Source organism: Benincasa hispida, chromosome 9 (assembly GCF_009727055.1).
Source record: "Benincasa hispida cultivar B227 chromosome 9, ASM972705v1, whole genome shotgun sequence".
In the NCBI taxonomy this organism is placed as follows: domain Eukaryota; kingdom Viridiplantae; phylum Streptophyta; class Magnoliopsida; order Cucurbitales; family Cucurbitaceae; genus Benincasa; species Benincasa hispida.
Genome location: NC_052357.1, coordinates 33346729 through 33360413, shown reverse-complemented (window position 1 = coordinate 33360413; position 13685 = coordinate 33346729). Strand labels below are relative to the sequence as shown.

General features: G+C 35.6%; 1 protein-coding gene across 1 annotated transcript; it reads right to left on the bottom strand.

The window, feature by feature from the left end:
- Nucleotides 1–2206: 2206 nt before the first annotated feature.
- LOC120086423 (oleoyl-acyl carrier protein thioesterase 1, chloroplastic-like) lies at nucleotides 2207–10305 on the bottom strand. The gene is made up of 7 exons (XM_039043066.1): nucleotides 9822–10305; nucleotides 9183–9316; nucleotides 8962–9075; nucleotides 4680–4775; nucleotides 4294–4381; nucleotides 4155–4223; nucleotides 2207–2809 (listed from the first exon to the last, which is right to left on the bottom strand). The coding sequence occupies exons 1-7, from the start codon at nucleotides 10152–10154 to the stop codon at nucleotides 2534–2536; spliced, it is 1110 nt and encodes a 369-aa protein (XP_038898994.1). The 5' UTR covers nucleotides 10155–10305; the 3' UTR covers nucleotides 2207–2533.
- Between the last annotated feature and the right edge of the window lie 3380 nt (nucleotides 10306–13685).

The window sequence follows — 13685 nt, the reverse complement described above, 5'->3', positions numbered from 1 at the left end:
TCCGTTTGTTTCATAGAAATAAGAGATGAGAATAGGAAATTATATTTTATCACCATGTTTGTTATAAATTTTCAATATTGGAAATAAGAATATCATATTCCAAGAGATTTCTTATTCTCACTCAGAGAGGTTTTTTAGAACCACAAAAATAGGTACGACCATTATTTGAAATTATTAGTTCATAGTATCTTATAGTTGTCCTTTATATTAATTTGACATAATAAAAACACTTTTAATATATAATAAATCAAACGAACTTATATATAAAGACACTTTGAGAAAAAGTTGCCAAACATATAAATGTTTTTATTTTAAACAAAATTTTTTTTAATCAAAAGTGTTTAAATGAAAATGAATTTTAAAAAAAACATTTTTTCTAAGTCAATCCAAATATGCCCTTAATTTAACCTAATATTAATTTTGATTCAAGTCAAGCTTCTCTTTTCTTTCTTAAATTCCAAATATCCCAGTATCTTCTCCAAATCTTGTATAAAAATAATTAAAAAATATAAATAAAACAATTATCTTCTCCAATAAACTCAATTTTGGCTAAAAAAATTACATTAAATTCTCAAAATTATGATCTTGAGACTTAAATTAAAATATCTAATCCAAAAATTTGAAAATTAAGATATCTTGATTTATTATACTTTAAATCTAATTTATCCGTAGTAGATTTCAGACATAAGTCAAAATTTAATTCCATCCAACCCACGACTCATCCCAAAATATGTAGGAAAAATTGCAAAAAAAAAAAAAAAAAAAAAAAACTAGTTTAAAGGTCCAAAATGGCAAATGACCCAATTTTTTTAAAAAAATGTTAAATGACCTTTTTGTCAATTTCATGATCACGTGACAGTATTATCTTTTCTTTTTTTTTTTTTTTTTTTTTTTGTCTTTTTCCTTTCTTCTCCAACACTGGGTTTTTTCTTTTCTTTTTTCTTTTTTTTTCTTTTTCCTTTCTCCCTCTCTTTTTTTCTTCCTTCTTGCGTTGTTTCTTCTTCCTCAGATTGTGAGTTTTCTTCTCCAGCATGACCACACCTCCGACATTGCACCACAGGATAGATCGACACCACCAACTTCTCGTAGAGCTAATGAGAGAGCGAGAGGCTGAGAAGGAACGAGTGAGGGACATAGAGAGTAGGGATTTTGTGGGTGAGAAAAAGGAGAGAGCGAGAGCGATACCAAGAGGGAGAGCGAGAGCAAGACCAGGAGAGAGTGAGAGTGGATGTTTTTCCGCTTGCGCGCAAGTATATTTTGGTAATTTCGCCCAAAGGGTCATTCGACATTTTTTTCAAAAACTAGGTCACTTGATATTTTTGGCCCAATTTTTGAGTCATCCATACAAAATTTCCAATTAAGTAACAACTAACAAGATGAAATCCAAAATTAAACTTGAATTGATGGGAGAATAACTATATCTAAAAAGTCGAGCATAACATAGTTCATGAAATTAGGATTTATATAATGTCACAAATTTAGGTAGTATGACGTAGAAAACAGAAAAAAAAAAAAAAAAAACAAACAAACAAACAAAAACGAACAAACACAATCCAATCCAATCCTGTGATCAACAACTCAACAAACTCAACCTTGGCCGCCGTCCAAACAAGCAAACGCCAAACACCATAGTCATCAAATTTTCAGTAATCCAGATTCTTGGGCAGCAAGTGCCACAGTAATCAAGTTTCCAGTTTGATTCCATTCCAATGGTAAACCCTTAGAAAGAAATTAGGCCAGCCTAAGTTCTCTCTATGTAGAGAGGAACACCAATTAGATTTCAACTTCAATAACAAAAGACAACTCTATTTCCCATTTTTCAATTTTAAGATACGCTTCCAAAATAGTATGCAAATTTTATTTTAGTTTCTTGTGAATCGCTTTTTACAAAAACATAAATAAATAAATAAATAAATAAATAAAAAACAAACAAACAAAAACAAAAACAAAAACAAAAATAGGCCCTTTTGCTTTTATCAGTAAATAATAAGAGAATTGGAAACAAGAAATTAGAAACAAGGATATTTATTTAAAAATAGCCTAAATCAATCTCTTAAATCTCAATAATAAAATTTTTAATTTGAAGAAAAAGGAAAACAAATCGGGCCATAATATGGGCACTGAATTTCAATTGGAAGTTTTGATTTATGCTGCTAATAATAGTGGAGATTCAGCCAAAGATGGGAAGAAGCTTGTTGCACAGATAGGCAAACCATAAAAGCCTGCAGATTCTTGGTTCTTATTGCATGCTAACAAATTCCACATCACAATACAAATGAGACTCGACTTTTCAAGGGAAAGAAAAATAAATTACAGAGTTTTGATCAACAATCCTATTTAAAAAAGTACATACATTCCACTTGCTGACTCTACTAGACTGATTCTAGACTCCACAATTAAACAGATTTAATACCAACAGTTGATAGAAACTCAAACAAAATTTGAAAGGAGGAAACTGATAAAAGTGGAAACAAAAGAAAGCAAAACTTATCCCAAATAGTGAAACATGATAAAGATCAAAGAACCATTACCCTCACCTCTGTTGTTTCTTTCTCCACTCGGTGCGCCCTCGGTTGATTTCGAGTCCATCACTGGACAATCTTAGTAGATGCAGAAACTGACGGCTATCTTGTTTGTCACTGGAAATGTAACCATTTGTTCCATTAAGCTCTGAAACTGCTTCACCACCATTCTCAACTTCCTCCACACTTGTAAGGGAATCCACGATATCGTCTTGTTGGCATTCTCGTCTATAGTCTAATGTGATTGTCTGAAGTTCATGGCTATTGATGATTTCTTGAGGCATACTCTGTCATAGATTGATCATATATCAATGATTATTCAAGTCATAAAGAAATCTCATGAATGGATCATCAACATCCAAACCAGAACAAGAGTGAGCTTCATTAGCATGCCCAACCACTTTCTTTTCCTTTATTCTAAGTTACTATTTATTAAACAAAGGCGATCCGATGATGTCAATAAAATTATTTGATGCTATTACATTCACAATATCTCAGGAAGAAACAGCTTAGGCTATATATCCCTTCATTTTTCATTATGCTTTCTTCTTCCCATTACTACTTTTCATTTCTTTTTTCCAAACAGATAGAAATCCACCCCTGACCATGATGGCATCCTCCCCACTTCTTCACTTCTCTACTTATTTAGAAAGCAGTAAGCACTAGAAAGCATGGACACTCTTGTAGAGTGTCAGTGTCCAACATAGACATGACAAACTTGACACATACAAGCGCCTTACACAAACATGCAAAACACAACACCAATATACTTGAACCTACATCCAACACATGAAAATGATTGATAATAAGTTATCTTCTTTCTGATATTTGTCCCTTCTAGAAAGCTAACTGGATTAAAAAAGCTCCCTTGAACACTTTAGTTGTTGAGTGTAGCCTACAAGTTTTTAAGGCCTGCTGTGAAATAAAATCTATATATATACACGTTTTAATAAAAAGAACTAATGTCTCCTCGCTGTGTACTACTTTTTATAGAATTTATGAAATTGACATGTCGTACCCATGTCATGTCATATCTATGTTGCATGTCTACGTCTGTATACTTAGTAGCTATTTCCTTTTCATTTTAGCAAAATGGCAATATTTAATTAAAATTTAAACCAAACAGTGTAAACTCAAATGTTAACATTCTTTTTACTAATAAGAACAGTGTAACTGTAAGGGCCCTAGTTATGGTAATATTAGGATTATTAGGAGAATATAGTATGGTTATTAGAAGGGGGTAAATTAGTAAATAGCTAGTTACTTGGTTAGGGTTTTAGTTATAAATAGAAGAAGGTTGAGGAGGAAGGTGTGAAGAATTTTGTGGTGATTTCCTAATTGGGAATTTGGGAGAGGATTCTCAGCCCTCTAGAATGTGTTGTAATTTCTTTTACTATTCATGTTTGTTCTTTGCGTTCATGATTCTTGTTTGTTCTTTGCGATCATGAGTGTTTCCTACAGTAGCCTCATGTTGCATCATCATTAGGAAAAAAAACAACCAAAAACCCATTATTCCTGACCACTATAATATTTAAGGAATTATAGAGAAATGGGTCAGAATTTTCGGGGGCCATTTTTGGATTGCAGCATGAAAGGGGGGAAAAAAGAGAAAATAGAAACACGTATACGAACCTCCAGAACCCATCCGATGTAGGTGACGTTATTGACATGCTGATTCATGTCCAAATCTGCCCTCCTAGGCTGAAATAAAAAGTACTTTCACAACCTGGAAGAAATGGAAAAGTTTGAACCTAATGTTCTTAAATCTTACCATTAGTCCATGTCTGGAATAGTGACCAGGGTCTTCCAGTTTTGGAATTTTCTTCAAGCTACTATTATTTTCCTCAGGAAATGCTAGCCTGGACAAAAAGGAATATAAAGACTATTACCCTATCAGCAATTTTCTTTGCAAAGGTTTTTTCACAGAATGCCTCACTAATAATCACGGCTTTACAAGCTAAGAAAACTTGGACAATTTTAGCATAACAAACACTAATTAGTATTACGTAACATGCATTTGACTCCAGAAAATCAATCCAAAACTAACCTAAACATGTCATGTTGCAAACACAGACTTCCATAGAACTTTTTTCTGAACGATTGTACTGTATACAATGGCTATTCAAAATTTAGTTCACCGGGAGAAAAGGCACTTACCTGAGATCTCGTGGGCAATAAACCAAATATTCATCACGAACATCATCACTAACTTTCTGAAGTCGTCTAGTGTCTTGGTTCATCATCACCCACTTACTAAAAAAATTAAAGCAAGCCATCAGGTAGAATACAAACAATATGATAAAATGAAAAATGACACATAAAAATGGATTAGAAAAAAAAAATAATAGTAAAACACAAGAATGAGGATAGTTGCACTTTCTTGACGCAAACATGCAATTCTCTGAAAGAGGTAATTAAAGGGCAAATGTAGATAAGAAAGTCAAGATTATCAGCTTTCCTCGGCTGTACAAAATTGAGGTTGTAAATGTAGGCTCGACATATCCTCTGAATCCAGTCTTTATACATGCCCTTATTCCATTACAACAACATGACTTTTATTTTTCATTTTCAGGACAAAACCACCTCACAAAAGATGAATTTGGAAGCAATATGGTGAAATAGATTTTAAAATAGAATTTTGAATTACAAAAGACACTTTAGACACTTACAATTTCCACTCCACTACTCTGGTTGGACTATGCGTTCCTTATCATATTAAAGTGTCATTCACGTGACCAGATGAAGCTCTTAAGGAAGAGTTTTGGATGAGCTAAGGCTTGTGAAGATAGTTCTTAGATCGAGAAGAGTTATGAGTGAGAATGGTGCATTTGACTGAAGAAGCTAAGCAAGCTAGTTGACTACAAGGCTTGTAGTGTACCGCCATGGCCAAGTGAGGTACCTTTTAATATATACTCGTTAGTCTCCAATTCAGTCTGTGTGCATCTCAAATAGTCTCATGCTCACAAAATACTACATTTGATTGTCAAAGATACATGTAGGAAACTAAATCCTACATAAGTTGTCACCATGCATTGAACCAAGGGAGGATACTTGATACAATCATCGGAAGTGGCATGTGATACAATGTTGTCCACGTGAATAAAATCTAACTTGATTCATCGGGTGCTCACACCTCTGCAAGTAGAGGAGCAGATGTGATGTAGATAAAAAGAGGGAGGCTGAAAATTTGACGCAGGAAATCAAGAAAACAAAACTGGAAACTCCCTCAGACACTAGCATCTCTTGCCTGGGGTATTGTTTTATTTGAACAACTGCTTTCATTGAGAAAAAAAATGAAATACAAGGGCAAAAACACAGCCCACCAAAAACACCCCCTACTAAAGAAAAGGGGTCCAGCTAAGTAAAATGTTGCGTATAGAATAGTTACAAAAAAACTTCAAAACTAAAGCCTAGAGGGACACATGAAATCTTACCAAAGACCACACCTCAGTAGGATTCCTGTCCCTACCTCTGAACACTATCATTCCACTCCCCCCAAATATCCCAAATAATAGCATACACCCCAGACAACCATAAAAAACGACCTCTCTTTGAAAGACAGATGGAGAAGGAACTCCTCGATTGTTGCAAGAAAGTCTCTCCGCCCAGCAAAGCAAATATTGAACTCCTGCAAGAAAAAACTCCACAAAGTCCCAGCATACTGGCAGTTCCAAAGAAGATGATCCAGGTCTTCCTCCGCCATCCGACAAAGGATACAGCAAAAAGGCCCCACAAGCGAAGTTCTTCTCCTAACAAGTCTATCAAAAGTGTTCACACGACCAAGTAAGACTGGCCAGATAAAAAACACAACTTTTTTGGGAATCTTAATCCTCTAAATCATGAACATAAACACCCCAGTGGGAGGGGGATCCAGTAACAAACAGAAGAAGGATTTACAAGAAAAGCCTTCACTAGGATTCGGATTCTAAATGTGAATATCCCTTCTCCCCTCCCAAGTACTCACCTCCAATAAAGAAAGAAGAGAGGCAACCTCTGTCGTTTCCCTATCGGTCAAATAACGACGGAACTCGAATGAAAAAGACACGGAGCTCTCAGTCCAGATTAGGAAATCAGAGATCAGGTGATATTTTAAGGAAGATAAGAGAAAAAGATGCGGAAACATAGAAGAAAGAGCACTATCCCCCACCCATTGATCCTCCCAAAAATACGTATCCCTGCCATCCCCCACAATACACCAAACAAAGTTAGAAAAAGAAGGGAACTCAAACGAAATGTCTTTCCACGGGTTTCGATGTGTGCCTTTAACCCCTTTCGTCACTCATTCAAAAGGATGGTTGCCATGCTTACTCGCAATGATCCTACGCCACAAAACCTCGAGATCAAAAAGCTTTGTTGCAAATCCTTAAGTTACCAATCTCAGATCTTACTCGCAATTGTATGATTTAGACCGACAAAACTGTATTGTACAAGATTTCCTATAAACAAAATAGACAGCGTGTATATTTTATTTTATTTATTATAATTATGATAATTATTATTTTTTATGAAAACAATAACTTTAATTGAAAAAAATGAAAGAATATAAGAGCATACAAAAAACTAGCCCACGAAAGTAGAGAACTCCCTCTACAAGGAACTCTAGCTATGCAAAATAACTCCTATCGGGTAGTTACAAAAAGCCTTCAAAATTGAAGCCCACAAAGAAACATGAAAACGAACGAGAGACCAAACCTCACTAGAGTCCTTCTCCAACCCTCTAAAAACTCTCATACTGCACTCTTCCTACAAAACCCACAAAATAGCACACACCCTAACACTCACAGAGAGAGCGACCCTCCTCCCCACGATGCGGGTTGAGAAGAGACTCCTTGATCAAAGCATAAACATCTATGTGCCGAGCAACCAAATGCCAAACAATTGAAAGAAAGAATCCCAAACTGAACTAGCAAACTCACAACACCAAAGAATATGGTCTAGGTCTTTCTCCACCTTTCGATGGAGAATACAATAGAAAGGACCAACAAGCAAAGACAACTTCCTCTTAAGTCGATCCATTGTGTTAGCATGGTCGTGTAAAACTTGTTACTTTCCTAAAAATCTTAATCTTCCAAAGCACCGGAAAATTGAAAGACCTAGGGGAGATGATCAACTAAGTTAAGAAAGAAAGATTTACATGAGAACCCCTCTAAAGGGCTTGGGTCTAAATCCTCACATCCTTTCTCCCACGCCTAAAAGGGAAACCCTCAAGTAAAGAAAGACGAGCAGCCGCCTCGGGAAAGAGTACGACGAAACCAAGCAGCCCCCAACTAGACCATGTTACTGCCTGGAAGTTCATTCCTAGGAGATAAGAACACAGAAGGTACATGTGTTCATATGCCACGATTATTGTTAACAAGCCCTTCCCAACCCATCTGGATCATATGCCATGCAACCCATCATCAGCCAGAAATCTTTCTTGGGGTGGGACAACCACAAGAAGAGCTAGATTTATCCCTGATGATAACTTGGGTTTACATGGTCAAGGCCAGATTCAGATTCAGAATCTCCCAATAGAAGTGAAGAGCTAGGGAACCTTTTGCAGAATTCTATCATTCTTTTGTCCTTCCTCAAGTGGATCACTTCCAACATCTATGATATCTTCTTCTTTTTTTTTTTTTTGGAACAACTTGATTGACCTTACAATATTTTGGTATAAAGGAAACATGTAAGATATTAAATCCTAGGTAGGCAGCCACCCTGGATCGAATCTATTCCCTCGTGACCTTCATCAAACCCATGCCTTTTATTTACCACTAGGCCAATCCATGGTAGTTAACCACTATGATATCATGACTTAACAATTATAAGTACTGAACTATTTAGAAATATCCGAAGTTTTGTTTACAATGTAAAAGAACTAATTCCAACATGAATAGAAACTGTGGTACCTTGATTTTGGACAATGCTTTACCAAAACAAAAAATTAGCAGACCCAACAATTAAAAATTAACTAGCGGGCTAGAAATATCAATCAAAAAAGATATAAATCAAGGCTTGGAAAGTGCTCATAATCTAGACTGTCGAGTCTTGAAGTAAACCGATATCATTAGCCTTAGGTACATATCTTCCCAAATCTGCGAGGATGCTATAAGGTTAGAACGCTCCAACAGCATTTGAAATACAATTTTATTTCTAAAATAGTAAATAAGAACAACATAGAATACTTTTCAATTTCCAGTTGCACACATTCATCCTGAAAGACTATGAACACGAACCAAAATTTCTAGGTATGCAACAAATTGTAAGTTGAATAAAATAACCATGAAAGTTCTAGAAAGTAACAGGTTAGAGAATAAATAATCCCAAAGACAGATAGGATACCGCTTCATGCATATTATAGTGTATATCTAACTGACTTTAGGGTATTCGTAACTCCGACAGCTTCTTACTTTTCAATTTTCATATAAATTAATAATAAAAAAAATAGCCAATAATTCACCTTGTTGCTCGTCCTATAACTTGACCAGTGGCATAATCTTTAAGTATCCAATCGCGTCTAGTTCCAATTCTCCCTTCCCCTTGACACCATGTCTCAATTTCAACGACATCACTCCTACGCCAAACGACAATATGTAAATTAGTACAAGAAAATAAGAGAAATTCAACATAAGCAGAATTTGAAAGTCAAAATTCAAGATGACAGCGGAGTAAGGGACTCACCACGCTGGATATTTGTAAATTTCAATGTGCATGCGTGCGGTTACCCATATGAGATGTAACTTCCTCATTGTGGGGGTTGTGGCAAAACCATCCGTGGAAAATCCAACACTCTGAGCATGGTTGCAACCAACCTCCTGCATGAAGAATTCATCAAAGGCAAACTCTGTACATATATAAGTGGGATCTATGAGTAATTATCATTAAACATAATGCTATAAGTAAGAACGTATTAAAGAAATAAAAGAATTCAGAAGATCTAACTAAGTAAGAGAAGGCCATAAACATAAAAAGGAAGAGATAATAGAATTCTGTCAGTTTCAGTTGCTGGAAGAAAAGAACACGTGCATTCATGAAAAGCCGAAAAAATACGGAAAGGAATCAAGCAAAGAAAGGTACAGAAAACCAAATGTCAAAAAAGTTAAACAAGAAAACATGCAAAACGAGAAAGCAAACGAAATTCGTCGATTCTATTCCTCGAAAACATCAATAAAAAAATCCAATTAATAAAGCAAATAACGCTAATAACAGATGAGCTAATAGAAGCTTCAGTAACATTAACATGTAACACATCCAAAGAATGCAAGAAAAGAAATCATAAGCGAACAAATCCAATTCAAATAATGCAGCGAGAGGAATTACCTGCAAGAGATTAGCAATAGTTTCAACAGTAGCGGTCTTATTGATTCCAACCTCATAACATCGCACAATGAATTTCTCTTTATAAGACAATCCATCTTCAGCCAAGGTTCCGAGTCGAAGTCGGTCAGCCAAGCTTCCAGAACCACTCTGAACACAAGCTTCACCTGTATCGGAGACAATTGCAGCGACAAGCGGAGGTTTGGTGAGGGAAGAAGACAGAGCGGCGGAGTATCGGCGGCGGAAGGAGGAGAAGAGGGGTGTAGAAGGTGGAAGGAATCTACATTGGGAGAGGAGATGGATTTGGTCAGTCACATTGCAAGGGACCTTCAACATATCTGAGAGAGAGAGAGAGAGAGGATAAAGAAAGGAGTGGAAATGGAGGTTGAATAGCTTTCTCTCTCTAAGATTGCAGAGGAAAGTTTGTGTTTTAACTTTCACTCTCTCTGTTTCTCTGTCTCTCTCTCTCCTCCCTCTCTCGATTTTGGGCTCTGTTTTTTTGTGGGAATACTGGGCGACGTCGATGGGACCGAGGACAAGTTGAAAGCACGAAAATACCCTTAGCTTTGGATGAAATTACGAAATTGCTTTTCTTCTCAATTCTGATTGGTGATCGCATTGCCAATTGTGAGCCAGTAAAATTTCTGGGTTGAATTGGATTGGAATACTTATTATGGATGCATAAATATCGGATATATCGATGTTTTTTCTTTAGCGGAAGTTGGGAGTTTTTTCTTCTTTATTGTCCTATTTGAAGCTCGTGGTAGAGGGGTTAATTGAATAGAAAATGCATATTTTTTTAGAAAGATAGAAGAAATTGTTTTGAGAAAAATTAGGTAAACTAATGAGAAGAAAGTAGTTTTCCCTTTAAAGTTAAAAAAATAATATTAAAAAAGGGTGAGGGCTTCTCTTCTATAAAAGACAAAAAAGAACATGATTTTCCTTTTTCTTTCAAAACAATCCACTTCTTCTATTTTCTTAAAAGTACATTTTCTATCCAAAATAAGAGTTGGATTGGATGAGTGATAGGCTAAGTCCCTATAAGAAATTATCCTCGGATGTGTCTCGAGATGAGGGAGAGGATGGCCTATTCGATCCAAGGGTGAACAATTTGCACTTATAATCCAATATCAAAGATGGAAAAAAAAAGAAGGAAAAACTCTAGGTCAATTGACCTAAAGGTATCGGAGGCATTGTGACAACTACCACAATAGTGCTCAAGTTCTTCTTGTTTTGCATGTTATGTCTTTTCTAAATTGGAAATTCACCATTTCGATCACGTGAGATTACGTCTTATCTAAATTACAAATTCACTACTGTTGTCACATAAATCTCATTTTTTTTCTCCGAGTAGATATTAGCATCATCAATAATAATATAATTCCACCCTAAATTTCCAACCATGTTTAATCATCTTCACCATGTTTCCCAAATTATTCTTCCTTTGCGGCTTTTCCATTTCAATTTTTTCTTGCTCACATTCCATAAAAATTTGTTCTCATTTCTAACCACGACACAACATATATTGGATACGTTTTTTTTTTTAATTTCTTTGATTACGTGTTTTAATTTTAATTTTTTTAAAATTTTTTTTGACATCAAATCATTTTTTTGACATAACCTATAAACTACTTCCAAACTATCATTGTATTATGACCAACATGACACATGTTGAATAATGGGAGTCATCACTTTATTAAGGAGAAATAACTCCACATACACAATGCACAGATCCCTGTTATATGGGTTTGAGAAGTAAACCAATGTGAAACTAATTGAAACAATTCTGTTACAACTCTATTACAATAAAAAACCCAAATAGCCAAATTTACAATTGTTTTATTTATTTACAAAATCCTTAATACTCTCCCAAGTTGGAAGATGAATAAAATAACACCCAATTTGACTAATAACCTCGACAGAGCGGAAGAAGATAGGATCTTTGTAAATAGATTAGCTAGGTGCAAACTGGAACAAATAGGCAAAACCTTACAAAAGTCATCAACAATTTTGTCTCTCACAAAATGACAATCAATTTCAGTGTGTTTGGTGTATTTATGAAATGTGGGATTAGAAGCAATAGCAATGGCAACTTGATTATCATAAAAAACTGTGGTTGGTGATAAGTACTGTATATGTAAATCAGCAAGCAAGTGAAAAATCCATATTAACTCGATTGTTACCAAAGCCAGAGCCTTGTATTCTGCCTCGGCAGAAAACCTTTAAACAATAGGTTGTTTTTTTTTACTTCTACGAGAATAAACAATCTTTTAAGAAGACACAAAACCAAAGATAGAATGACGAGTATCAACACCATAGGAAATCTGACTTCTCCTGACGTCACATTTCGTCGGGAAAGTGTGAAAAATTTATCGGGAGAGGATCTCCGATACATAAACGGTCGTCGGGAGTTTGGTCAGGAGAAACCCGTCGGGAGAGGATCTCCCGACGTATTTTTAAACGGCGTCGGGAGTTAGGGACTCTCGACGCATTGTAGTGCGTCGAGAGTTCCCATAACTCTCGATGCCTACGTTCCCCTTAACTCCCGATGCCACGTAGGTGTTCGGAGTTCAACATAACTCCCGACGCCGTTTTAAAGTGTGTCGGGAGATCCTATATGCGTAGGGAGTATTAAAATTTAATATATCGTTTGTAATTTTTTAAAATTTGATCTGAAAACCTGTAAAACATATTATACCAAATAAAGATTCACATAACTAAAAAACGAAAAATGAAGTCCATTTTATAACAAGTCAAAATTTACAATATCCAAATAAAGTGCGATACTAGAAATTACAATATCCAAACGAAGCCGATAAACATTCATATCACAAATAACATAAAAGAAGTAAAATCAAAACAACATCTAGAACACTTCTCGAATATACCATCTTCAACAATTGTCCTAGTTCATCTCCGAACAGCACTCTACAATAAAACAAAAACATTGAAATATATCGATAAACATCCACAACGTTCAACTCCCAATACGGGGTGGTAATGAACATCAAAACGAGTGTAACAATGAGGACCAAATATCATTTAAAACTCAAAATTTGTTCCCAAAATGTTTAACCCAAATTTTACACATTAAACTTCGTAAACATTCATAAATACACAAAATAGCCAAGTTCAAGGATAAGACAGGTGTAATGAAACTCTACCCACCCCCCACGACAAACATGGAACCTCCCGAACATCAAAAACATACAAAAGAAGTAAACAATGATGACCAACACACATAAAACTCAAATTTGTCCCCAAAACGGTTTAACCCAAATTTTACACTCCCCCTCCCCCCAACACATTAAACTTCGTAAGCATTCATAAATACACAAAAAGTTAAGATAATGAAAAACGTAAGAGAAGAGGAAACTCATAAAAAGCGAGAGGCAGAGAGATTCAGGGAGAGAACGAGATACAGGGAGAGAGCGAGAGGCAAAGAGAGAGCAAGATACAGTTGAATAAAAAGTAAAAAAAAAAGAGTTCTGATCCCAGGGAAGGTGAATATGCAGTGTGTCAAGAGTAGGTCAGTCTTCCATTAGGGAATCATGGAGGAAGAGAAGCGAAGATAGACTCAAAACAATAATGAAAAGACTCAAAGCTCTCTCTTGACCAACCAGCTCTTTCATACAGGGAGAGAGCGAAAGAGGCAAGGAGAGAGCGAGAGCAAGGAGAGAGTGGGATACAGTTGAATAAAAAGTAAAAAAAAAAGTTCTAATCCCAGGAAAGGTGAATATGCAGTGTGTCAAAAGTAGGTCAGTCTTCCATTAGGGAATCATGGAGGAAGAGAAGCGAAGACAAACTCAAAACAATAATGATAAGACTCAAAGCTCTCTCTTGACCAACCATATCTTTCATACAAGG

Excerpts from the sequence above, each read along its gene's own strand:
- LOC120086423 (XM_039043066.1), bottom strand. The coding sequence starts at position 10,154 with ATGTTGAAGGTCCCTTGCAATGTGACTGACCAAATCCATCTCCTCTCC. Across the intron at positions 9,317-9,821 it reads CTATTGCTAATCTCTTGCAG|GAGGTTGGTTGCAACCATGC; the intron begins GTAATTCCTCTC and ends TTCTTCATGCAG. Across the intron at positions 4,224-4,293 it reads ATTCCAGACATGGACTAATG|CCTAGGAGGGCAGATTTGGA; the intron begins GTAAGATTTAAG and ends TTTTTATTTCAG.